General features: G+C 42.1%; 1 protein-coding gene across 4 annotated transcripts in view; it reads left to right on the top strand.

Annotated features, from left to right (window-relative positions):
* The first annotated feature begins 3,478 nt into the window (after window positions 1-3,478).
* Window positions 3,479-26,689, top strand: part of LOC129843751 (protein polybromo-1-like) — a 33,318-nt gene continuing 10,107 nt past the window's right edge. For 2 of the 4 annotated variants that reach the window (XM_055912336.1, XM_055912346.1), the window contains exons 1-21: window positions 3,479-3,603; window positions 4,322-4,477; window positions 7,645-7,742; window positions 7,919-8,066; window positions 10,332-10,481; window positions 10,778-10,963; window positions 11,294-11,392; window positions 11,592-11,769; window positions 11,930-12,146; window positions 12,410-12,551; window positions 14,672-14,769; window positions 15,283-15,421; window positions 15,742-15,879; window positions 16,506-16,617; window positions 18,310-18,517; window positions 20,783-21,086; window positions 21,365-21,501; window positions 21,600-21,811; window positions 21,971-22,153; window positions 22,386-22,543; window positions 23,849-24,091. In XM_055912336.1, coding sequence (XP_055768311.1) covers window positions 4,340-4,477; window positions 7,645-7,742; window positions 7,919-8,066; window positions 10,332-10,481; window positions 10,778-10,963; window positions 11,294-11,392; window positions 11,592-11,769; window positions 11,930-12,146; window positions 12,410-12,551; window positions 14,672-14,769; window positions 15,283-15,421; window positions 15,742-15,879; window positions 16,506-16,617; window positions 18,310-18,517; window positions 20,783-21,086; window positions 21,365-21,501; window positions 21,600-21,811; window positions 21,971-22,153; window positions 22,386-22,543; window positions 23,849-24,091 — 3,288 coding nt within the window. In that variant the 5' untranslated portion in view covers window positions 3,479-3,603; window positions 4,322-4,339. The remainder of the gene's footprint in view (window positions 3,604-4,321; window positions 4,478-7,644; window positions 7,743-7,918; window positions 8,067-10,331; window positions 10,482-10,777; window positions 10,964-11,293; window positions 11,393-11,591; window positions 11,770-11,929; window positions 12,147-12,409; window positions 12,552-14,671; window positions 14,770-15,282; window positions 15,422-15,741; window positions 15,880-16,505; window positions 16,618-18,309; window positions 18,518-20,782; window positions 21,087-21,364; window positions 21,502-21,599; window positions 21,812-21,970; window positions 22,154-22,385; window positions 22,544-23,848; window positions 24,092-26,689) is intronic. The other 2 variants (XM_055912356.1, XM_055912363.1) reach the window with 2 other exon arrangements.

The following is a 26,689-nucleotide window of genomic DNA, read 5'->3' on the forward strand; positions in this document are numbered from 1 at the left end:
AAGCTACCAAAATTCTAGTAGTTTCCTGGTAAACTTAGAAAGTTTCCAGTAATGTGCCCTCTCTTTGCAACCCTACTGGAAAGCATTGTAGCCTATTTCTTAATGCTAATAGCCTAACACACACCATGATGCTGTTATTATAAATTATTATTGAGGGTGCAATACCAGATTCCACACAATTCCATTCCAATGAATGAAATACAATCATAATTGCATGAGATTTAATTTCAGAATGTTAAAACAAATTCATTTAGATTCTGAGAACTCTACAGATGTAATTTGAGCCAATTTGCTACACCAGGAAAATAATCCTGCAGCAACAGATTTAACTGAGTTACAGTTCATATAAGGAAATTAATCAATTTAAATAAATAAATTAGGCCCTAATCCAGTTTCCCAACCCTGGTCCTCGAGTACCCCCAACAGTACACAGTTTTATTGTAACCCTGGACACGCACACCTTATTCAACTCATCAAGCCTTCAATGAGTTGAATGAGGCATGTTTGTCAAGGGTTACAACAAAAATGTGTACTGTTGGGGGTACTCAAGGACCAGGGTTGGGAAACACTGCCCTAATCTATGGATTTCACATGACTGGGAATACAGATATCCAGTCAGTATCTGACCAACAGATGCAACAGAGCATCCCAAACGTGCTCAATGGGTGACATGTCTGATGTGTATGCAGGCCAAGGAAGAACTGGGACATTTTCAGCTATCAGGAATTGTGTACAGATCCTTGAGACATGAGACATGGTGCATTATCATACTGAAACATAAGGTGATGGCAGTGGATGAATGGCACAACAATGGGCCTCAGGAACTCGTCCACAGTATCTCTGTGCAATAAAAATTCCATAGATAAAATGAAATTGTGTTCATTGTCCGTAGCTTATGCCTACCCATACGATAACCCTACCACCACCATGGGGTTCACAACGTTGACATCAGCAAACCACTCGCCCACACAATGTCATACACGCCATCTGCCTAGTACAGTAGGGATTCATCTGTGAAGAGCACACTTCTCCAGTGTGCCAGTGTCCATTGAAGGTGAGCATTTGCCCACTGAAGTCAGTTACAACGCAGAACTGCAGTCAGGTCAAGACCCTGGTGAGGAAAGCGAGCACGCAGATGAGCTTCCCTGAGACGATTTTTGACAGTTTGTGCAGACATTTTTCGGTTGTGCAAACCCACAGTTTCATCCTGTCTGGGTGGCTGGTGTCAGCCGATCCCGCAGGTGAAGAAGCCGGATGTGGAGGTCCTGGGCTAACGTGGTTACACGTGGTCTGTGGTTGTGAGGCCGGTTGGACATACTGTCAAGAAAATTATGCTGAGGCGGCTTATGGTAGAGAAATTAGCATTCAATTAGCAACAGCTATGGTGGACATTACTGCAGTCAGAATGCCAATTGCATGCACCCTCAACTTGAGACAATTGTGGCATTGTGTTGTGTGACAAAACTGCACATTTCATCTCATGAAACATGGGACCAACACTTTACATGCGTAGCTATTTGTTCTTTATCAAAAAACAGGAGTCAGACTTTCTTATTTTTCTCCAATTTTAGACAATTTACTTTCTATAGTTTTCGATACTACTGTTTTCCATTGTGAACATTCGTCTTCAACTTTTCTTGACACGCTGCTTGATTCGAACTCATCATCCACTTCCGCCATGTTTCCCAAGCACCACCATTCACCGTAAGATAGAAACACTATGCCACCACAACAGGGATATTTTACAGATATTTGATTTGTAAGTCCAACGCCGCCTTCTTCTTCGATGAGGTGTAATGGCGGTTGGCATCCAATAAATGTTGCATTACCGCCACCTACTAGACTGGAGTACAACTCCCTTATACTTTTCTTGAAATAAATAAACAAATATCCTACCATCTAACACAGCACTCACAAAAAATGTAATAATAAATCAAATAATAAAAAATAACAACCTACTCCACAATTTCAATCTATTTAGTCCTACCTCATGCCAACAACCTGAAAGGATGAGACCACCACTTAACACACACTGTAACTCTTCTGATGTCAAATCTCGCACACGCAAATACCCCTCTGCAGCTGCCACCACAACCTACATTTTCTGCAACTTATGTTCCATCCCTGCAGTACAGTTGATAACCATTGCTATACACGCTAAAAATCTAATTTGATCTCCTACTCACACCACTCCTCTCAGGATCCCTCCCCCTTGACCCATCTTCCTCTACTTTCTTCACTGCCTCAGCATTTGAAAACCTCTGCACTACTCTAACCCTGGAACCTCAACCTGCCTCTCTTGCACGGAACATTTTTGATCCCCAGCCCTATGGGCACCTCTACAATTAACATACCACGACTTTCCCCAATGCTACACATTCCTTTGTCTCATGCACTTCCGCACACCTAGGAACCTTCCCCCTACACACTGTTGCCACATGCCCATAAGCTTGACACCTATAACAACGTAATGTATTCGGCACAAAAGCTCATACAGTAAACGTATTTATTCTAACATCACTTTGTCGGGCAAAGACTCAACATCTAAACTCATAAGAACAGACAACGACTCGGTTTCACCACTCACGCCACCCTGTCTGTGTCCAAACGACAAGCCTCACAAACACCAGGAATCTTCCCCTTCAGTTGGTCAATTTTTACATTTACTACTACCCCAGTAATCACTCCTTTCAATGGAACCCTTTTCTTGAGAGCAAAACGATTCACATTTCTTGCCCCTATTAGTTTTACGCAGAGCACCTTCTCCCTCTGACCAGCAGAAACACAAACAAGACCACTTCTGGTTAACTTCACCGATTCCACAGCACCCAACTCTGTTTTCACCCACCCTGAAACCACAAATGGATCAGCCAAAAGGCAAGGGTCCACTTTTTCCAAAAAAGTCACTCCTACTGTCACAGGCTCATCTTTATCCTAACCCTTGGTGCAAGCCTTGGGCTCCGAGAACTTCACACCTACCACCTCCGATACTTCGCCCTCATTCACTTCCATTTCACCTCCTGTCTTTAGTTCACTCTGCTTACCCTTTCTACCATTCTTCTTGAACAAACCATCTCACCCTTTCCCGCCATTTTTAACAGACTCAAGCTCACCCTCTTCCTCCCTCGCTCTTAGATCTCATCTGCCTCTTTCTCCCTCCATATTCCAAGTATATGTGCCCTTATGCTAATACTGCACTTGTCCTGACATACATCGGGTTCTTGCCTTCTCAAGGGACGCCATTTAGCCGGCTGTCACAATCTACGAACAATCAGCACGAACCCCTCGGGATGTTGCGCTCAACAGTGCATCCCACTTATAAAGCAGCTGCTTCATATTGATGTTCTTCTTTATCAAAAGCTATCACGACGCTTTTCCATTTCAAACAAGCGCGCTCTTTCAACAACCACCACCAGTCTCGCTTCATGCATTTGATACTGTTTCAAGTCCGAGCCGCCTCCACTTTTTCCAAATGGATCGCAGCTTTATAGGGTCACATCCGGCAATATACTGCTACGGGGGAGGAGCTTGACTAGCTAACGTTTCGAATGAATTGACTTTTTAACGAAACAATTTTGCTCAGGGAAATATACTACAATTCAGGTAAGCCGGGTTTGCATTTTGCTTTAAATTTGTTTATCAAAGTAACATTACAACTAGCGTGTTAGCAAGCTAGTTCTAGTTTTTACGGTTTAGCGAACGTTACAATTTTAGGCGCTCGCCTTTGTAAGTTACTTAGTCATCTAGCTAGCTAACAACGTTACTGCTAACTGTATTTATCGGCAGATTGTTAGCTAGATAGCGAGATAAACTAGCCAATATTCTACGTCGAAGATCCCATTTTCCCATGTTTGATAACTAACTAACTAACTAACTAACTAACTAACGTTACCGGTAGCCAGATAAAGTTAACACGGACGTGTTTAAATGCTTTTCATCGTTAATCTCGCTCAATGTTTGTGTTGCTACCGTGTTATGTTGCTACGGTGGTGTTGTTTTGCTGCCATGCTGTGTTGTCGTTTTAGGTCTCTCTTTATGTAGCTAGTGGTGTCTGACTTGTCGTGGTGTGTGTTTTGTCCTACTAGTGTACAGTACATTTTATTTTTATCCCAGCCCTGGTCCCCGCGGGACTCTGTCTCTTTGTAGGCCGTCATTGTAAATCATAATATTTTCTTAATTGACTTGCCTAGTTAAATAAACGAATTATAATAAAATACTTAATTCTGTAACGTTACAGGTCTAGTCAGTGTTTATAATATTATAAAAATTGGATGGCTACTTAGCCAGCAAGCTAACGGTATTTGTGTGTGTTGTTTTGAAGGTACCATCAGTTATACCAATGAGTTCGAAAAGGAGAAGGGCCACCTCTCCATCCAGTAGTAGTGTGAGCGGAGGGGACTTTGACGATGCCTCCTCCTCCACTCCTGGAAGCGGGCGAAAGAGGAGAAGACCCTCTAATGTCCCTACGGTAGATCCTGTGAGTTGAATTTCTTATCTTTATTTTTAAAATCTTATTAACACGTTGTTCTAGCTAGTTATTTGTGTAGGTAGCTATCAAGTAAACACAATGATATAGTAGTGGCAGTGGCGATTTTAGCATGTAAATGTTGGTGGGGCAAACTCCCCCCCATTTATTTTTATGCATGCCAGCAAAGCCACTAAACAATGCATTAATTGCACTATAACGGTGCCCACAAACTTTTAGGGCATAAATAAAGCTGTTCCAACTTCAGAGCTTTCTTTTCAGCACCATGGAGTGAATCCTTACCATCTCTACACCTAGCTATCAGCGGAGCCTTGTCTGGCAGCAAAACAGTTCATTCAGCCTCATTTCCTGTCTTAAAAAAAAACATGGCTGACTTGCTTAAAAAAATGTGGATTCTACTGACAATTGAGATGTACAAATGGCATAAGGGAACGACGAGCGGAAAAGAGGCCATGCGTAATTTCGATGAAGACATTATTTGAGCACGCTACGATGACAATTTTTTTCAGCCCTTTTGAAATGTACAGTGACAGAATTCAGAACATGGGCCGTTCTTACAGTATTCTCCCTGTACACAAAGTTAGAACTGTAGGATACATAACGGGAGCATATAAGCAGACAATGAAAGCTCTTACAATATTCAGTGATTACATTTCTCTAAAACAGGCAATAGGCTACAGGCGGCAGGGTAGCCTAGTGGTTAGAGCGTTGGACTAGTAACCGAAAGGTTGCAAGTTCAAATCCCCAAGCTGACAAGGTACAAATCTGTCGTTCTGCCCCTGAACAGGCAGTTAACCCACTGTTCCTAGGCCGTCATTGAAAATAAGAATTTGTTCTTAACTGACTTGCCTAGTTAAATAAAGGTAAAATAAAAAAATAAATGTGCACCACCAAGTCACAACAGTAGGCTAAGTTAAAAGGGGGAAAGGGACCAAATTAATTAGGGTGAGGCACACGAGCTACTATCAGCTTACTACACAACACACACTTAGTATTACTTTCTTAGCTACAGTATACATATCTCCCTCATTATGCAGCAGCATACGATACATTTTTGGAATAATCTTTGTTGTTCTGTGCTCACTTGAAGAGGAGGCCATTCTTGTGGGCAAATTTTGTCATCAAAGTGTGACATTCTCTGAATTGATGGTGCTTTCAAGACAACTGGGAACTCTAGTTGGTCGAAACGTCAGTGATCTTCAGGTCGGAGCTCTAGAAAGAGGCCCAAGTTCTCAACTAGGACCGCTCAAAACGTATTTTCCCAGTTGGAGCTAGATTCTTTTCAGAGTTCCCAGTTGTCTTGAACTCACTGAAGTCTGAGATTTTCCAGTTGTTTTGTCCATGGCAGAAGTCATGCTGGATTGACACCATGGCCATTGTATTCAACCTTTTCTGGCCCATGGTGTTATATGTGAATGTTTGTCCGTTTAAGCTTGGAAAAGAGACTGGTAAACCCAGACTTAGACTGCAAATCCACTCCACTGAATAGCAGACCAGTGATTGCTTTGCACCGCTTGCAGTTAGCCACTGATTCCTTCCAAACCACTCATTGCTGAATTTGGGTTTTCCAACTTGTTGTGTAATGTTCATGTCCAATGTCAGATGAGCACCGATACGTTGTATCTATAATTTCTCTTCATATGACAAGGATTGAAAAGGATTTGCCAGTAGATTGTCGACTTGATTAATTAATGATGACTGCTTGTCTAACTTGCTAGCTAAGATTTTGAAAGTATGATGTTGACATGATCAGTCCAATCAAAGCTATGGTAGATATTTATCAGTGGCCTTGAGCCTTCTTGGATGCGCACTTCTAATGTCAATCTATGGCAGCACCCAAGGGGCTTGAATATTGCGGTGACGTAGTGTCCCCATGAGTGACAGAACACTGAGCCAATTACGGCGCAACCAGAGAACATTACCAACCCCTACACTCTGTTTTTTCCGCTGGCTGCCCCACCACCACAGAAAGCAGTGAGCTAGGCTGAAATGCATGTATTTTGGAGATGCCTTACTCAAGAAAGCAAAAAAGAGACCATGTTTGTAAGCGGATTTCTTAACTCAATTATAATCTTTTGCATTGTTTGCAAACTGATGTGACACATTAATGTGATAATAACATAAAATGAACTACAAAATATATACACTACCGTTCAAAAGTTTGGGTTCACTTAGAAATGTCCTTGTTTTTGAAAGAAAAGCACATTTTTGGTCCATTTTAAAATAACTTCAAATTGATCTGAAATACAATGTAGACATGGTTAATGTTGTAAATGACTATTGCAACTGGAAACGGCAGATTTTCATGGAATATCTATATAGGAGTGCAGAGGCCCATTTTCAGCAACCATCACTCCTATGTTCCAATGGCACATTGTGCTAGCTAATCCAAGTTTATAATTTTAAACGGTAATTGATCATTAGAAAACCCTTTTGGAGTTATGTTTTTACAGATGAAAACTGTTGTGTTGATTAAAGAAGCAATTAAACTGTCCTTCTTTAGATTAGTTGAGTATCTGGAGCATCAGCATTTGTGGGTTCAATTACAGGCTCAAAATGGCCAGAAACAAAGAACTTTCTTCTGAAAGTCTATTCTTGTTCTGAGAAATTAAGGCAACCCCCATTGAATTTGACAGACATCAGTAAACGTCGGCAAAAAAAACTGAATCAAATTGTTGCTAACAGCACAGACTGTTTACATGTTATCTAACCAGCTCTGCTAGGGAGAGTAAAGTCGTGAAGCGTGAGGTGTTCTCTCATTTGTGTTTGGAAGAAGCTAGCCAGATTTAGTTAGTTAGCGTGGGCTCTTGACTACCGTTGTGAGGTCAGAACGCTCGGATCAACCCTGCTCCTCGGCCAGAGCATCCAGTGTGCGCTCTGAACGCTCCATGAGCGAAATGCACTGAATTTACGAATGGACAATCGAACAAAGCTGTTCGAGAGTGCAGACTGACACTCCAGAGGGAATTTACGAACCCACCCTAATTATCCCATTGATAAAGCTTGTGGTTATCTTTATCAACATCCTTGTTTTACTCTTGGTCAGGTTTGCCATGTTTTATTTGTGTGATGCAGTGAATCCAAGTATCCCAAACACGGAATTGTCTACTGTAACCTGCTTTGACACTTATTATTATATCATGTTTTGTGTTCAACAGATTGCTGTGTGCCATGAGGTGTACAACACTGTTAGGGACCACAAGGACGACCAGGGAAGACTGCTTTGTGAGCTGTTCATCAGGGTACCAAAGAGAAGGTAAGGATCATAACAAAAATTTGCAGCAAAAAACTTAACTAGCATTTCTCATTGGACATGTCCATGTAGTCCCTCCCTTTCGCAACCCATTTTCTGATATTTGGTGCCAAATGACCATAGACTAAATTTAGAGGAAAAGCCCCCAGGTGACTTATCTCTGCCTCTTCCTCCCTTAGGAAACAGCCAGACTACTATGAGGTGGTGTCCCAGCCTATAGACATGACCAAGATCCAGCAGAAGCTCAAGTCAGAGGACTACCAAGATGTGGAGCAGCTCACTGCTGATTTCCAGCTCATGTTCAACAACGCCAAGACCTACTATAAGGTGACACACACACTATGTGGATTGAAGTCTAAGATGAAAATTGATTGAAAACTTGATTGTGCTATTACACTTTGTGATAACAAACATTGTTAGTCTTTGACTAGCAGGAAACACATCCTTTAGACACAGCAGGTTATTAATGCTTTTATATCAGGGTTTCCGTTAGGATAATGTGGTGCCGGACAACGTGACTGGGAAGATTTACATTTACTTGCCATTTTGAGAAATGTACCGGACCCACATGCATTGGGTTCGCAACCCATTAGGGCGTCCGGTGCTCAGAATGACAGAAATAACATTTACATTGTGGTAATTCATCTCAACAGAACATTCAACTCCTGTAATGAAGCCGCCAATAAAACGTCACTTTCAAACGTTTGCTTAAATACAATTCTAAACAGTGCACCTGATGCCAGCAGTATATGACAGAGATGAAAATCTCCTTAGAAAGAGGGTGACACTAAAGATGCAACAACTAGGACGGGTTGCTATTATGACTAGGATTGTACCTTTGGCTTCTGGACAACAAAAGAAAGTTGATATGAAAACCAATAGAACAAGAGAGAAATTGCATAAGAGGAAGTTTTTAATAGGCAGTGCAGGTGGCGGCTGTCAGTGAAAAGCATCTAAGATATGTGAAGATTTAAAATATTGAGACAAGAAGAAGGGGAGGGGTGTGGCAAAGATAGACTATAGGCGCATCTTGTGCCTCAACTAGCCTACCTGGTTAAATAAAGGTGAAATAAATAAAAATCTGTCTCCAGAATGCATGCTCTCAGCTCTCCAGCATGCACTCAGCTGTCTCCTGACAATTATTTTGCTGTTTCGTTGTGGGAATTGTTTATTTTTATCAATTCCCCATTACATGTGTCATGAGTAGTAAATGTACCGTTAATGCCCGTCATTTGGTTGTATTACTAGGCCTACAGTCATTTACCATTCCCATTCTTGGGGTGGAAATGTGTTTTGCAGAATTCACAACCTGCTACACTTGTGAGAAACAAGTTTAGGTTTATTTCATAACTATCATTTATGAGTTTAGCCTTTTTTCCCTCATTGTCTTTTGTTTGGAGTGCTCCGTGTGAGCAATGAGCATGGGTCTGGTTTCTCTGTCTTGTTAATGTTGAGGGAGCACCCATAGAAGTAGCCTACCTGGCCAGCTGTGCACAAATGTAGGATAGTGCCCATTTGAGGATGTTTCCTGCTTTTCTTAACTTACCACATCCACTATTAATAAACCAAGTCTCTCAGTACATTTTTTTCTTCGTCCCACACGGTAACTGTTTTATTTTTTTATTAACTTTTTTACATCCATTGCGAATGATAGGCCTATTGTGAGGAACTATTAGGCTATTTGAAAAAATCACCATGCCTCAGTGGAAAAGTCATAAAATACCTTTTGCAAAAACAGCTGTCTGAGGGCTGTAATAGGCTGGTAGATGCAATGTTGCAAGTTAGCTAGAAACCACTTCAGGCTGGATCCAGTTGATTTGATTCCATGTTGCACTTCACTAGCAATAATAGCTCCAGTCAAGACAGATAGGAAAGGGAGGCAGACAGGCTGAGTAGAGAGATGAATATGATTTGAAAGAACTGGAATTTCCATTAGTATGTTTTATTTGTCAGCTTTATGTAATGTTACTTAGTTGACAATAAGTTATAGGCCACCAGATGCATTGGCCACCTGAGTTCCATGTGCTCATTTAGGCTATTTAGCCACCAATGATCACAGTGTATAAATGTGTCCATATGGCAGATGCTAGTGCTCTCGCATTAGTTGAGTTTCGAATTTTATATTTTTATCATTATAAATAAGGTTTTTATGATATAACGTGATAATGATTTTGAGAAACAAAAACGTTATTATTGAAATGAAACTTCCACGGAAATGCGCATATGAAAATCATAACTGGCACGCAGATTGGAAGAAGTGGTAGGATAAATTGTATGCCTCTCCAAACTTGAAACAAGTCTTTTAGAAAATAATTTGCCTGCCCATTTCTTTGTTTGGATTTTCAAGCAAGGTAGGACATGCCTCATAAAATGAAGTAAAACATTCAGGTTTCAAACAATGTTTTCAAAATGCATACTGCCTCCAGCTAAAGTGGTGGGTGACGTGCTGATAGCCTGCCTACCGGTGTTTTTTTTCTTCCCGGGTCAATTTAGCCGGCAACAATTTTATTTATCGGCCTTTTGTTTTTTTTACTGGCCAACAGCCAGCAATTACCGGCTAACGGAAACCCTGTTTTATCTCTGACTTGTCAGGCTGATGGTGTGGAGTACCAAAAGGCCTGCAGGCTGTGGGAACTCTATGTCCACACCAGGAATGAGTTTGTTCAGCCAGGGGATGGTGATGAAGATGACGACGATGGTGAAGACATCCTAGATAATCCTGCTCTCTTCACTGAAGATGAGGTAAAGATTAAAGATCATCGGACAAATCCATTTTTACCTCCTATAATAGTGTGAGATCTTTAAGCTCCTTCCTGCTTTGCATGTCTATCTATCATGGACAATCTACATCATGTTAAGTCAACTACATATACCTTTTATTCTCATGTCTTCTGTGTCTACAACATCTACCCACAAGCTAAGTTTACTCATTGTTGACAAGCTCTGTAGACGTGCAACACTTGCAACTGAAGTTCCATAAGTACTGGATGTGCGTGGGATCATAGCTTGTGGTTGTTCCTGTATGCGCTGATATACAGACCCCACCGAGCTGCCTGAAGGAGGTTTTGGAGCAGCTGCTAGATGCTGTAGTGTCATACACGGACCACTCAGGAAGGGTCATCAGTGAGCTCTTCCAGAAGCTGCCTTCCAAAGTGCACTACCCAGACTACTATGCTGTTATCAAGGAGCCCCTTGATCTGAGAGCCATCACTCAGAGAATACAGGTATCCTATTCACCTGATGCATTGTAATTTGTGTAGAATTGATTGACATCTAATTGGTTAAGCGTATTAATACATAAACACATGAATATAGGCCTACCTGATATCATTCGTTATTTTGTGTAATCATATAAGATGTCATATGCGTCCTGTGTAGCTCAGTTCGTAGAGCATGGCGCTTGCAGCACCAGGGTTGTGGGTTCGATTCCCATGGGGGACCAGTATGAAAATATATACTCTCACTACTGTCAGTCGCTCTGGATAAGAGCGTCTGCTAAATAACTCAAATGTAACTCTGTAACCTAACCATGATATTTTGTGAATCTTTGTCAGATTGGATACTACAAAAGTGTCACCGGCATGGCTAAGGATGTTGACCTTCTGGTGAAAAATGCAAAAACATACAATGAACCAGGATCTCAGGTTTTTAAGGTATATTTATCCTCCTATATGGCATAGGATATATTTTATACAGCATTTCCCTATTTGTATCTTATGTTCTTGTGAGTAGTTGCGCGGAAAGTCTAGTTTCAGTAGAGCTATGTTGTGCTCAAGATTTCCCTGCATGTCTACAACTTGTAGATGTTATAGAAAGCACACGAATCTCAACGCTTCCTTATTTGATGTGAAGGATGCTAACATCATCAAGAAGGTCTTCATCCAGAGAAAGACTGAGATAGACCATGCTGAGCCCACTAAGACCAGTGTCCGCATCAAGAACCGGAGGTCAGCCCAGGGAGACCGTTTCTCTGCCATCACCCTGGCTTTGCAGTACGGTTCAGAGAATGACGAGGACGCCCTGCTCTCTGGTGAGTTTGTCAACACAATAAACGCGCACACACACTAATCAGATTAGAATTGTTGAGTCTTTGAGACCAGGCCCTCTTCATAGCTTTATGTTGTTACGGTGTGGTTAAGTATGTGTGATTTTGTAAATGTGTGCACTTCTCTGTGTATCATGTGTTCCAGGCTCTGTGCATTATGACGAGGGTGAGTCTGAGGCGGAGTGCCTGAGCTCCAGTATGGACATGGGTAACCCAGTGTTCCAGCTGTACGAGGCTGTGAGGGGGGGCAGGAACAGCCAGGGACCGCTCCTTTCTGAACCCTTCCTCCAGCTGCCCTCCAGGAAAGAATACCCTGACTACTACCAGCAGATCAAACAGCCCATCGCCCTGCAGCAGATCAGGTAGGAATAGGCTACTACAGTACATCGTCCTATAGGCACTGTACATGGAGAGTTGGTGTCCGTGTAGCTAACGTCAGTCAATGATGAAAAAGAGAATGTCCACTCACAGTGTTGCTGCTCCTAATGCAACAAAAAAAAAATCTCCTTTTTTGCGAGCAGCAAAACTCTATGGACCTTGTTTTTGTCCAGCTCCTGGTGCTATTTTGGATGTATGTAAAACCCATCCATTCAGTGAATGATGAACTTCTTTGTCCCTGTCTCAGGGAGAAGATGAAGAATGGGGAGTACGAGAGCGTGGAGCAGATGGACTCTGACCTTACTCTGATGTTTGAGAACGCCAAGTGTTACAACGTGCCCACCTCAGGCATTTCCAAACGGGCCCTCCGGCTGCAGCAGATCCTGCTGGTCAGTAGAGGGACTTGGATCTTGTTTGCCCTTTACTGTTGGTTTAGGAGGGTGCTCTCCAACCCTGTTCCTGGGGACCTACCCTTTAGTAGAGTTTCACTCCAACCCCAGTTGTAACTAACCTAATCTAGTGCCTTGCAAAAGTATTCACCCCCTTAGCGTTTTTCCTATTTTGTTGCATTACAACCTGTAATTTAAATGGATTTTTATTAGGATTTCATGTAATGGACACACACAAAATAGTCCAAATTGATGAAGTGAAATTAAAAAAATGTGTTTCAAAACATTATACAAAATCAAAAACGGAAAAGTGGTGCGTGCGCATGTATTCAACCCCTTTGCTATGAAGCCCCTAAATAAGATCTGGTGCAACCAATTACCTTCAGAAGTCACATAATTAGTTAGATTGCACACAGGTGGACTTAATTTAAGTGTTACATGATCTGTCACATTGTCTCAGTATATATACACACCTATTCTGAAAGGCCTCAGAGTCTGCAACACCACTAAGCGGCACTAGATCAGGGTTGGGTTATAAAAAAATATCTGAAACTTTGAACATCCCACGGAGCACAATTTAAGTCCATTGTTAAAAAATGTAAAGAATATGACACCACGACAAACCTGCCAAGAGAGAGCCACCCACCAAAACTCAAGGACCATGCAAGGAGGGCATTAATCAAAGAGGCAACAACGAGACCAAAGATAACCCTGAAGGAGCTGCAAAGCTCCACAGCAGCGATTGGAGTATCTGTCCATAGGACCACTTTAAGCCGTACACTCCACAGAGCTGGGCTTTACGGAAGTGGCCAGAAAAAATAATAAGCAAACATGTTTGGTGTTCGCCAAAAGGCATGATAAGACTAAAATTGTGCTTTTTGGCCATCAAGGAAAACGCTGTGTCTGGCGCAAACCCAACACCTCTCATCACCCCGAGAACACCATCCCAACAGTGAAGCATGGTGGTGGCAGCATCATGCTGTGGGGGTGTTTTTCATCGGCAGGGACTGGGAAACTGGTCAGAATTGAAGGAATGATGGATGACGCTAAATACAGGGAAATTCTTGAGGGAAACCTGTTTCAGAATTCCAGAGATTTGAGACAATGACCCTAAGCATACTGCTAAAGCAACACTCCAGTGGTTTAAGGGGAACATTTTAAATGTCTTGGAATGGCCTAGTCAAAGCCCAGACTTCAATCCAATTGAGAATCTGTGGTATGACTTAAAGATTGTTGTACACCAGCGGAACCCATCCAACTTGAAGGAGCTAGAGCAGTTTTGCCTTGAAGAATGGGAAAAAATCCCAGTGGCTAGAAGTGCCAAGCTTATAGAGACATACTCCAAGAGACTTGCAGCTGTAATTGCTGCAAACGGTGTCTCTACCAAAAGGTGTTTTTTTAAATAAAATCTATAAAGCATTAATTCGCTATCCTGACATTGACTTTGGGGGAGCGAATAGTTATGCTTCAAAGTTTGTTTCACAATAAAAAATATTTAGCATCTTCATAGTGGTAGGTATGTTGTGTAAATCAAATGATACAAACCCCCCCCAAAAATCTATTTTAATTCCAGTTTGTAAGGAAACAAAATTGGAGAAATGCCAAGGTGGGTGAATACTTTCGTAAGCCACTGTATAGCTTATCAACCAGATAATTATTAGAATCAGGTGCGCTAGATTGGGGTTGGAGAAAACCTACAGGGCGGTAGCTCTCCAGGAACAAGGTTGGAGAACCCTGGTTTAGGGTAAGAGCTGAATATATTAAACTGTAGTTCAGAGTTCACTAGTAGGATTTCTTTCTGGTGGTGGGTTGGGACTGCAACTGTAGGAATACAAGACATAAAAATGCTAATTCTGGTAGGGTTTCTGTTAAACAGTGGTGGCTGCTGAGGGGAGGGTGGCTCATAATAATGGCCAGAACGGCGCAAATGGAATGGCATCAAGCACATGGAAACCATGTTTTTGATACCATTCCACTTATTCCGCTCCAGCCATTACCACGGTCCCGTCCTCCCCAATTAAGGTTCCACCAACCTCCTGTGCTGTATACAAAATAATTAAGACTGAATGGTTAATAGTACACTATTGTTTTGAATGCAGTATGTAATGAATGTTTTGCAGCTTAAGAAGAGGGAGCTTTTGAGGAGAGGCGACGAAGAGGAACAGGACAGCATTCTGTCCTCTGACACAGGAACTGGCAGTTCCACCAAGAGGAAAAGGTAGGACTACTTCTCTCTCTCGTTCTCTTTCCTTACCACGTCTACATAGATACCATTGTTGCCATCTCACACCAAGTCAACCACCTATCGCTTTCATTCTCGATTTCTGTGTCTATCTACAACAGCTGCCCTCATGCTTATAAGTCACAGGAGTCACCTTAATTGTGCAGGACGAGCTCATAGTAATGGTTGGAACGGAATGGATGGAATGGTATCGAACGCATCTAACACACGGTTTCCATTTACCATTCCATTGATGCCATTCCAGCCTATATTATGAGCTGTCCTTCCCTCAGCAGCCTCCTGTGTTATGAGTTGACCCTTTGTCAAACTAAGTAGATCTGCAACACTTGCAACTCAAGTTGCCTACAGGCGGGCAGGTTTTTTAAATCAAATCTATAAAGCATTAATTCACTATCCTGACAACTTGTGTTAGCTAATATTGCATTTATACATATTTTATATTTCATTAAAAAAGTAACTTTACTAACCCAGGCTTCTCTTGCCCTGCAGCCATAAGAAGAACATGAAGAACCGTATGAAGGCACTGTATGCTGCAGTGACTGAAGCCAGAGAGGCAGGGACTAACCGGAGGCTCTGTGATCTGTTCATGGTCAAGCCCTCCAAGAAGGACTACCAAGACTACTACAAGGTAGATATGAGTTCAACACAAGGCTTTCACAATCCACTAGTTGGTGGTTGCTAGGGGCAATTAATCAACATTTTTCTTTAAACGTACAAATCTTACTTTCCATGACAAAATGTAGTCCGGTGTACTGGACAGATCCTATTGCAGTGGAGAAACGCCACACATATTTTATATCCAAGCAGAATCTTGTTTATTTGAAACGCATGTCTCGGGTTCAGCAATGGAAAATATCTTGGAATTGTTCTTTTTATTCCCCAATGTTGGAATCGATACAGATGCCGTGGATTGACTAATCTATGAACCTAACTCCTCCCTACTATCAGGTAATCCTGGAGCCCATGGACCTTAAGACCATCGAGCACAACGTCCGCTCAAAGCGCTACGCCACCGAAGAAGCCCTGATGGACGACATGAGGCTGATGTTCCGCAATGCACGTCACTACAATGAGGAGGGATCTCAGGTAGGACCACAGCCAATCACTTACAGGGCCATGTCGCTGTGAACAGTGTGAAGCGAACCGGTGCACATGCGCAGATACTGTGTGAGATCAAAGTGTTGTATCTCGCTCATTCAGTATCCTCGGCTATTCATTGATGATAGGCCCTGCTTTACTGAAGTTGCAAGACATTGCGAGATTATTACATTGCAAGATACAGCTTTTGATTGTTGTTAGGTAGGTCTAGTGCACGGTCTGACTGTCTACCGGGTGGCCGACCTGCCTGTACTGTGCCCTTCCCCTCTCTCGCCATCCCTTGCTAGCTTGCTATGACTCACAGTGCGACCCAAACAATTGCTGGCATTGTGAATTCACGTGGATTTTTTTTCTTCTTTTCTTATCATTATAACAGAAACCCGATTTTGAAAAAATAAAAATGTCAGTTTAAACATTTAGATCGTTTTTTTTCAATTTGCCATATCCCTGGTAGGCATAAAACAAAGTACAACTGGGTGGGACTGACTACCTGAACTTGTCCAGTAAGAAACTGAATGTTGTCTATTGTATTCCTTAAAGAACACAACCCTGGGCTAAATTTACAACAAAAGGGAGGGTTGAGTGACATGTTCTGATGTTGTTTTGCTGTGAAGGTTTATAACGACGCTGGCATCCTGGAGAAGATAGTGAAGGACAAGAGGAAGGAACTAGGAGCTTCTCCTGAGGAGGACATTGACAACATGGGATCTCCTAAGCTGAAACTAAGTGTGTTTGACTCTTCTCTATGGGCGTTTTAACATTACTCCTGAAAAATTCCAAGAAAACATACACCTTAGCCAAATACACTTATTAAACTCAGTTTTTTACAATTCCTGACATTTAATCCTAGTAAAAAGGTCTTAGGTCAGTTAGGATCACCACTTTGTTTTAAGAATGTGAGATGTCAGAATAATAGGAGAGAGAGTGATTTATTTCAGCATTTATTTATTTCATCACATTCCCAGTGGGTCAGAAGTTTACATATACTCAATTAGTATTTGGTAGCATTGCCTTTAAATTGTTTAACTTGGGTCAAATGTTTCGATAGCCTTCCACAAGTTTCCCACAATAAGTTGGGTGAATTTTGGCCCATTCCTTCTGACAGAGCTGGTGTAACTTAGTCGGGTTTGTAGGCCTCCTTGCTCGCACATGCTTTTTCAGTTCTGCCCACAAATGTTCTATAGGATTGAGGTCAGGGCTTTGTGATGGCCACTCCAATACCTTGACTTTGTTGTCTTTAAGCCATTTTGCCACAACGTTGGAAGTATGCTTGGGGTCATTGTCCATTTGCGACCAAGCTTTAACTTCCTGACTGATGTCTTGAGATGTTGCTTCAATAAATCCACATAATTTTCCTTCCTTGTGATGCCATCTATTTTGTGAAGTGCACCAGTCCCTCCAGCATTAAAGCACCCCCACAACATGATGCTGCCACCCCTTGCTTCACAGTTGGGATGGTGTTCTTCGGCTTGCAAGCCTCCCCCTTTTTCCTCCAAACATAAGGATGGTCATTATGGCCAACAGTTCTATTTTTGTTTCATCAGACCAGAGGACATTTCTCCAAAAAGTACAATCTTTGTCTCCATGTGCAGTTGCAAACCGTAGTCTGGCTTTTTTATAGCGGTTTTGGAGCAGTGGCTTCTTCCTTGCTGAGTGGCCTTTCAGGTTATGTCGATATAAGATGTGTTTTACTGTGGATATAGAAATTTTTGTACCTGTTCCTCCAGCATCTTCACAAGGTCTTTTGCTGCTGTTCTGGGATTGATTTGCACTTTTCACCCCAAAGTACGTTCATCTCTAGGAGACAGAAAGCGTCTCCTTCCTGAGTGGTATGACGGCTGCGTGGTCCCATGGTGTTTATACTTGCGTACTATTGTGTGTACAGATGAACATGGTACCTTCAGGCGTTTGGAAATTGCTCCCGAGGATGAACCAACTTGTGGAGGTCAAAAAAAAATTCCCCTGAGTTCTTGGCTGATTTCTTTTGATTTTACCATGATGTCAAGCAAAGAGGCAATGCGTTTGAAGATAGTCCTTGGAATACATCCACGGGTACACCTCCAATTGACTCAAATTATGTAAATTAGCCTATCACAAGCTTCTAAAGCCATGACATAATTTTCTGGAATTTTCCAAGCTGTTTAAAGGCCCAGTCAACTTAGTGTATGTAAACTTCTGACCCACTGGAATTGTGATTAAGTGAAATAATCTGTCTGTAAGCAATTTTGGGAAAAATGACTTGTCATGCACAAAATAGATGTCCTAACCGACTTGCCAAAACTATGGTTTGTTAACAAGAAATTTGTGGAGTTGTTGAAAAATGAGTTTTAATGACTCCAACCTAAGTGTATGTAAACTTCCAACTTCAACTGTATATCTTGCTGTTTTGATTACATTTACACGTAATTCTCTCTGTAGGGAAGAGTGGTGTGTCTCCTAAGAAGTCCAATAAGTGCCTGACCCTCTTGCAGCAGCGCCTCAACGAGCTGTATGACGCTGTGAGGAACTACACAGACGCCAGGGGGCGACGTATCTCCACCATCTTCCTGCGCCTGCCCTCCCGTGCCGAGCTGCCTGACTACTACGCCACCATCAAGAGGCCCATCGACATGGAGCGCCTGCGCAGGTAAGCTAGAGGCTAACCTGTGTGTGTGTGTGTGTGTGGTAGTGATGCGCGGGTTGACTCATAACCCGCAGTTCCTGTGGTTATATCTGGGGGTTTAGGGTCATGTAATATTGTGTGGATAAAGGCTGGGTTGAATAAAGAGAAAACAATGCCTTACATTCATGGATGTTTTATCATTATTGTGCAATTATATTTATAGGCTACATTGAGGTTTTTCTTTCATTATTTTAGGCTAACTGTACGCGTGCCAAATAGTCTACAAATTATTTTGGGAACGGGCAAAAAAAGCAAGCGTTAATCCACGGAGGCAAAAAGGACAATGTCAGAGTTTAATTCAATATGAGAAAAGCTGTGAAATGGAGAGTTGAAAATGGAGCGAAGGGAGGGCCAGAAATGTAATGTTTTGGAAAGATGTGGTGATGTGGTAAAAGGATGATAGCAGTACAGGCTATGTTATGTGTGATTGTGAGGGCTATACAAATTCAACAGTGACAAGACTGGGACTTCAAATAAGCCTATGACACGTTACGGGTACTGCAGCCTACTGTTCGGATGGGTTAAATGGAAAATGAAATCTGGACACTGACTGTAGGTCTATAACCTCTCACATACCCTTAATATTATCTCCTGAAGAATTAAGCATTTATTACAGTACAATTAGGCTATACACCAAATGTAGGCTACATTTTGACTTGGGAACATGAGTTGAGAGAATCTTTCTTTCTTTCAATATCTTGAGAGAATGCGAATGCACAGTTAGATACTGTCTGTAGAGGTGCTATCTTTATCATTATCATAAGAGCTGATAGTATTTCAATCATACAAAATATGCATCCAAGCTGAACTAAAATCCCATCAGAAACATGTTGGTTCGTTTTCACAGCTTTCTATTGCCTTACAACCGGTCAAACTGATGTCATTTGGACATTTTGCACAGTAAATATTTCAAATTTTTAAAGTTATTGCATTTTCTCTTCGGCCCCTAAGCGTCTTTTGCTCCGCGAAAGAAGCAGAGATGACAGAGAACTTTACCAATGTCAACTAGATTGAAGCATTCATTCTGTCGAATTCTTATGTTTTTTTTTTTTTTTTTTTACATTTCACCTTTATTTAACCAGGTAGGCTAGTTGAGAACAAGTTCTCATTTACAACTGCGACCTGGCCAAGATAAAGCAAAGCAGTGCGACACAAACAACAACACAGAGTTACACATGGAATAAACAAACATACAGTCAACAATACAATAGAAAAAGTCTATATACAGTGTGTGCAAATGAGGTAGGATAAGGGAAGTAAGGCAATAAATGGGCATTGTGGTCGAAATAATTACAGTATAGCAAATAAACACTGGAGGGATAGATGTGTGCAAGTAGAGTATTAAGTATTTTGACATTCTGGTGCGCAAGGGTTTATTTGGTCTTCTAGTGTAACATATAATGAGAGAAGAGAAGCTGCATGTATCTAATATAGACAAGTTGACTAAGAAATAGCCTACCAAAATTTTGGAAATTATAAGAAGAACCATATCTATATCGGGTAAGAAAATCCTGCACCTCCTGTCAACTCTTTCTGCCATCTCTGACTGTAGCCTACAGCAAATGTTCTGAATTAGCGGGTCAGGGTTGAATATGTGCCTCAGATTTTAACTTTATTACATATAGTTGGGTGGTTGCGGGTGGGTTATTAGCAATTGCAGGTGGGTGCGGGTGAACAAATAGCTGACCCTTCCACCACTAGTGTGTGGCTAGCTAAAGGTTAGGTTGCTGGGTGGTTAGAGATGTGGGCCAAGAACTAAGGTTGCCCTGTTTGAATCCCAGCTCCGACGGGGAAAAGCTGTTGTGGAGTGAGCCAGCAACTGGAGGGTTGCTTGTGTCAGTATCCTAGATACTATATCCTGGTGTTGTGCCCTTGAGCAGGGCACTTATCCCCTAAACTGCAATAGTGGCGCTTGGGGTTGGGATCTGATAAAACTAAAAACAACCTTTCATTCAGTAGAATGAAATAAGAAGAGTATAGTACAAAAAGAACAGGTATCAGAATAAAATTGACTATAACAACAACGTCAATGATGTTTATTTGAGTATGATTTGCCCTCGAAAAATACATGTATTAAATACCACATAAGTTATTGTAGCTCTATTTGAATGAAGTGAGATAAATGACGAGTCCATAAAGCAAACCATATTAAGTAAAGATATAAAATGTAAAAAATCTTTCTCCCTGTTTCAATAGAAAATGCAATGATCTTATCTTCTTGTTCTCCAGCCACATGGCGGGCGGCCGTTACCAGGACGTGGATGCTCTGGTGGAAGACTTTGCAGTGATGTTCAACAACGCCTGTACCTACAACGAGCCAGAGTCCCTGATCTACCGCGACGCTCTGCTCCTCCACCGCGTGCTCCTGGATACCCGGCGGCTGCAGGAGGGAGGGGAGGAGGGCGGCGGCTCTCCCCCTGCTGTAGGGCCCGTGGTCATGGAACTGATCAGGAACCTGTTTGTGTCTGTGCTGGCGCACCAGGACGAGGAGGGAAGGTGTTACAGCGACTCACTGGCTGAGATCCCTGCCCAGGTAAGAGAGAGGAGATCGCTCATACCCTACCTGGGGCCGCCGTATTCATAGTGTCTCGGGGTAGGAGTGCTGATCTAGGATCAGGTCCCCCACTGTCTATGTAATCTTATTCATTGTGATCTAAAAGGCAAAACCTATCATAATTCAGCACTCATATGGCCCCTGGTTATGCTCTTAAAAATAACTGATGTTTAAGATATCAGCAAAGTCATTCAGAGTTTTTAATAGCAACTGTTTTTCTGAATGACAAATAAAACTATGTTAACTGACTTCAACAGGACCCGACCAGCCCGGAGAACCCTCCTCTCAACTTCGACGTGATACGGGCCAACGTAGACCGAGGACGCTACCGCAGGCTGGATGTGTTCCAGGAGCACATGTTCAATGTGCTGGAGAAGGCCAGGCGCCTACACAGGTACGTAGTCATTAGAAAGGCCTTTTGAATTGCTCTCCAACCTTTTTTGAGTCTTGAACCACCCCCATGAACCCTCACCTTGCCCTGTCTCTTCCCAGGACGGACTCTGAGATCTTTGAGGATGCGGTGGAGCTGCAGCAGTTCTTTATAAAGATCCGGGATGAGCTGTGTAAGAACGGAGAGATCCTCCTCTCCCCTGCGCTCAGCTACACCTCCAAACACCTGCACAATGACGTGGAGCAGGAAAAGAGAGAGAAAGTACCTAAGGAGATAGAGGAGGACAAACTGAAGAGGGAGGAGGAGAACAAAGGTGTGTGATGGCGTTGTGGCCGGGTATGCGTGTATAGAATATGTGCAATTTTTCTGTGCTGGTGTGTGATTGTCAGTGCAGGTGATTGATGTGACATTGTATACGCTTCAGACTCAGGGTCAATGTGAGAGGTATTATAATATTCTAATTTACTTCCAGAGGAGGGAGAGAAGGCTGAGGACCCAGCTGGGGGAGGTGCGGGGCCAAAGAGGACATACCGTCAGGACTGCAGCTTTGAGAACAGCACCTACCACGTGGGTGACTGTGTCTACGTGCAGCCAGCAGAGGCCAACCTCAAGCCTCACATCGTCTGCATCGAGCGCCTGTGGGAGGATGAAGCAGGTAACCAACTCAACACGCAGGTTTAGACATGCACGCTTTAAGACACACACACTCCTTCTGCTTTCTGCCACTCCCTCCTGTTAGTAATATGTGTGTGTGTGTGTGTGTGTGTGTGTGTGTGTGTGTGTGTGTGTGTGTGTGTGTGTGTGTGTGTGTGTGTGTGTGTGTGTGTGTGTGTGTGTGTGTGTGTGTGTGTGTGTGTGTGTGTGTGTGTGTGTGTGTGTGTGTGTAGGTGAGAAGTGGCTGTATGGCTGTTGGTTCTACAGGCCTAGTGAGACCTTCCATCTAGCCACACGCAAGTTCCTCAAGCAAGAGGTCTTCAAGAGTGACTACTTCAACAAAGTACCAATCAGCAAGATACTGGCAAAATGCATGGTCATGTTTGTCAAGGTAAGGCCATCCTATATATCTGAATGCTTTTGATAATACACACCCCGGGACCATAGATGTATGCAATTCTATGCTCATCTATTGGATCATTATTTTAGCTGAATATTGTAGCTACATGCATGCCACGCCCACCTGATGATCTGTCTTCTTCAGCCATCTATTTCCTGTGTTTGAGGGGTGCTTTTATTTCTCCTGCAACTCATTCATGCTCTTACTTGTGCCTGTCGGTTTTTCACGTTAACGTTATGACTGCGGAGATGTTTATGATGACCTGTCAAACACACCCCAGTAATTGCTGAAATGGGCTCAATGGAATACATTCTTTCTGTTGCATCTATAAGAACGCTTTGGCTGGAATGTAACGTATCCTGTTGTCTCGACACTTACATCACAAGAAAGAGAAGAAATAACTTTATTTTAATTGGTGTTCATTTTTTTTGTGGAATTGAAAAAAGTAATCATTTAATACAGTTGAAATGTTTACAAGTTAGATGCTCTGAAATGAAAGCAACTTCCGAAAAAGAACATTCGGGATGTTCCGAAAATGAATTTGGGATCGGTCTTCCTAGAACTGTCCCAGAGTCTTGTTTTAAACCGTCCTAGACATTTCTTTTATCGCCCCAAGGACGACAGGACGCCCTTAATTTCAAACCGTGGAGTGAATAATTTTATTATTTGGTTTTAATTGTAATGTTACAATATTTCATAGGCTACCAAGGGTGGGCAACCATCCTCCAGGATAGCATTAAATGGGCAGTGTTGAATATGCAGCTTGAATATGCAAATAGTGTTACTTATATTTTTTGTCTGATTCTCTATGGTAAAAAAAGATACTAATGCATTTTATTTTGTAAAGTGGTTCCTTGCATCATACAATGGTGTAAAAATGGTGTTACAGACTATTGTTTTTATTTTTGGACAAGTAACTTGAGCTTTCAGACAAGCAAAAAATCTGTCCTTGTCCTAGGGACAAGTGGCAAAAAAAGTGAATTCCAAGCCCTGCCGTTGCTAAATATTGTAATGTCAATTTGTAATATGAGATACACTGCCTGTCCGTGTATAATTTCTGTTGAAGTTAGTCTGCAAACCTTTTCAACCAGCATTTGAAGCATCATCCCTCTCATTTTGACATGTAGTAGTCCATATTGTTTGTGTTTTTAAATCATCTACATTGTCTACTGTGCAGAATCACTGATCTACAAGTCACCTTGTATCCCAAATAACTACTCATTACCAAGATTAGTGATTCTTGCTCAAACTGATTCCCTCCAACACACTGACCAACTGTGTGCTCCCCCTCTACAGGATTACTTCAAGCTTCAGCCTGAGGGAGTAAGACCAGAGGACGTGTATGTCTGTGAGTCCCGTTACTCTGCCAGGAACAAGGCCTTCAAGAAAATCAAGATGTGGGCCGGGCCAGCCGGCGTGAGGTTTGTCCCTCGGGATGTGCTATTGCCCGTTATCCGGGTGGCCTCCATGTATGCCAAGCGTGATCAGGAGAAACTGTTGGCCGTGGCCGATAACGGCAGCCACAGTATCGTCGACAAGGTGAGAAGTCTGTGCACAGGAGGATATTAGCTCAGTTGGTATAGCATGGTGCTCACGCCAGGATAGTGGGTTTGATTCCCAGGACCACCCTTACATAAAATGTTGCACACATGACTAAGTCGCTTTGGAGAAAAGCGTCTGCTAAATGGCAAATATTATTTTTAGTGCTGTCAAATGATTAAAATAATTCATCAACATTTTAGAATTTGTAAAAATGTTGGCCCTGAAGATATATATTTGTTGTTTTTTTAAGCAGTGCATTGAGTTACAGGCATACTATGATTTGATTGTAAGGGAAGAAACATCAAATAATCTGTATCAGACTTGCTTTCAATGAGAATGACAGATCTATAAGTCCCATTTCTTTGTGAATTTGATCGGGATGCCCAAAAAGTTACATATTGCCTCTTTAACTTTGACACCCCTAATTATTTTATTTTAGAGAGTGAAATGCATTTGTCCTGCTTATTGGACATGTCCATCACAAATAAGACCATATTTACTGTATGTGTGAAGCAACACTTCATTGAGTACTTCTTTTAAGGTTGAATCTTTTCCTAGTATTTTACAATTCACTTTTCTCCCAGGTAACCCAGCATTTCCTGCCAAAACCGGAAGTGTTATTCAAAAGCATTATAAAGCATATAAATATGTCTGGATTTGATTGGAGCTTTGATAAGCATGAACATTTTAACCTGATGCTGCCTGAGCCTGATGAGCCATATACTACATACATTTTATGAGCCCTACATGAACGACATTTAATGAGCCCAAGCCCAAATGATTGTGTCGTTATCCAATACATCTATGATATAGGCTACTACACATTTATGCACGACAGAAAAACATAAAAGCCCATGATGTAGCTAGCTACTGTAGTTGTGGCAACTCATCTGTCTGTCTGCAACATGCTCTCGGAGCATTTCGTATTATTCTGTGCATAAATCTGAGACACAACATTGGCAGTAGAATGGCCCATACCGAAGAGCTCAGTGACTTTCAACGTGGCACCCTCATAGGATACCACCTTTTACAGCAAGCCAGTTCACACTGTATATGCTCTCTTGGGTAAATAAATGAAACTAGCTCCAGTAGGCTAATATTTTTAGTGTGAACTGTGTTACTGTACTGTATTATGCTGTATTATATGGACTGGAATTACACACATTGTTCAAACCATGATAAAGCCGAAGAGAACATGGGTTCTGGTGCAGCCCATGCGGCCTACAATGTTGCAAGCATAGGCTAGCGAATTAGATTTTAATTTTGAAATATAATACAGCCTATTTGTATAATTAGTAGGCTGACACATAGGCTTTTTATCACTCTTGTTGCTTCATTCCTTCCTCGCTTTCAACAGTTAAATGAAATAAGTCCTCATTCTAATGACATCCTAGAATATTGGACTAGAATTAGATGAAGGCTTTGACTTCTCTACACGAAGATTGAGTGGGTCTGAATAAATAACTGCTACAGCCTACCGCCATCGCACGTTCGCTCTTCTTTTAAACTACCCATGAGTTCTATTGGCTGCAGTATTTAATATTCAGCAAATAAAGAGCTTACGTTCCTTTTGGAATAGTGTATTGGTATTAGAAGTGTTTAAAAAATTATGTCCAGCAAGCTATTCTAGTCTACCTTTTCCTGCATGGGACTCCGAGCTAAGGAGCTTCTTTTTTTTTTAAGGAGAGACAAGCAGAGCACAGGTGCTTGCGTATTGCGCAAGTAACAGAGGCTGTAAGTTAGAAGCATATTATGCATAACCCATCATTAATTAGCTAAATATAAGGCTTTTACTGCATTGAATTTATTATCTTAAAGAGGTTGGCTAGGAGGATAGATGCTTTTGTTCATGTAGTGTATGTGGACACCTGCTCGTCGAACATCTCATTCCAAAATCATGGGCATTAATATGAAGTTGGTCCCCCCCCTTTGATATAACAGCCTCCACTCTTCTGGGAAGGTTTTCCACTAGATGTTGGAACATTGCTGCTGGGACTTGCTTCCATTCAGTCACAAGAGCATTAGTGAGGTCGGGCACTGATGTTGGCCAATTAGGCCTGGCTCGCAATTAGGCCTGGCTCGACAAACTATTTCTGTATGGACCTCGCTTTGTGCACGGGGGTGTTGTGATGCTGAAACGGGTAAGGGCCTTCCCCAAACTGTTGCCACAAAGTTGGAAGCACAGAATCGTCTAGAATGTTATTGTATCCTGTAGCGTTAATATTTCCCTTCACTGGAACTAAGGGGCCTAGCCCGAACCATGAAAAATAGCCCCAGACCATTATTCCTCCTTCACCAAACTGTACAGTTGGCACTATGCATTGGGGCAGGTAGCGTTCTCCTGGCATTTGCCAAACCCAGATTCGTCCATCGGACTGCCAGATGGTGAAGCGTGATTCATCAATCCAGGGAACGCGTTTCCACTGCTCCATAGTACAATGGCGGCGAGCTTTACACCACTGCAGTCGACGCTTGGCATTGCACATGGTGATCTTAGGCTTGTGTGCGGCTGTTCGGCCATGGAAACCCATTTCATGAATCTCCCGCCGAGTTATTGTGTTGACGTTGCTTCTAGAGGCAGTTTGAACTTGGTAG

The sequence above is a fragment of the Salvelinus fontinalis genome, chromosome 3, assembly GCF_029448725.1.
Source record: "Salvelinus fontinalis isolate EN_2023a chromosome 3, ASM2944872v1, whole genome shotgun sequence".
NCBI classification, from domain to species: domain Eukaryota; kingdom Metazoa; phylum Chordata; class Actinopteri; order Salmoniformes; family Salmonidae; genus Salvelinus; species Salvelinus fontinalis.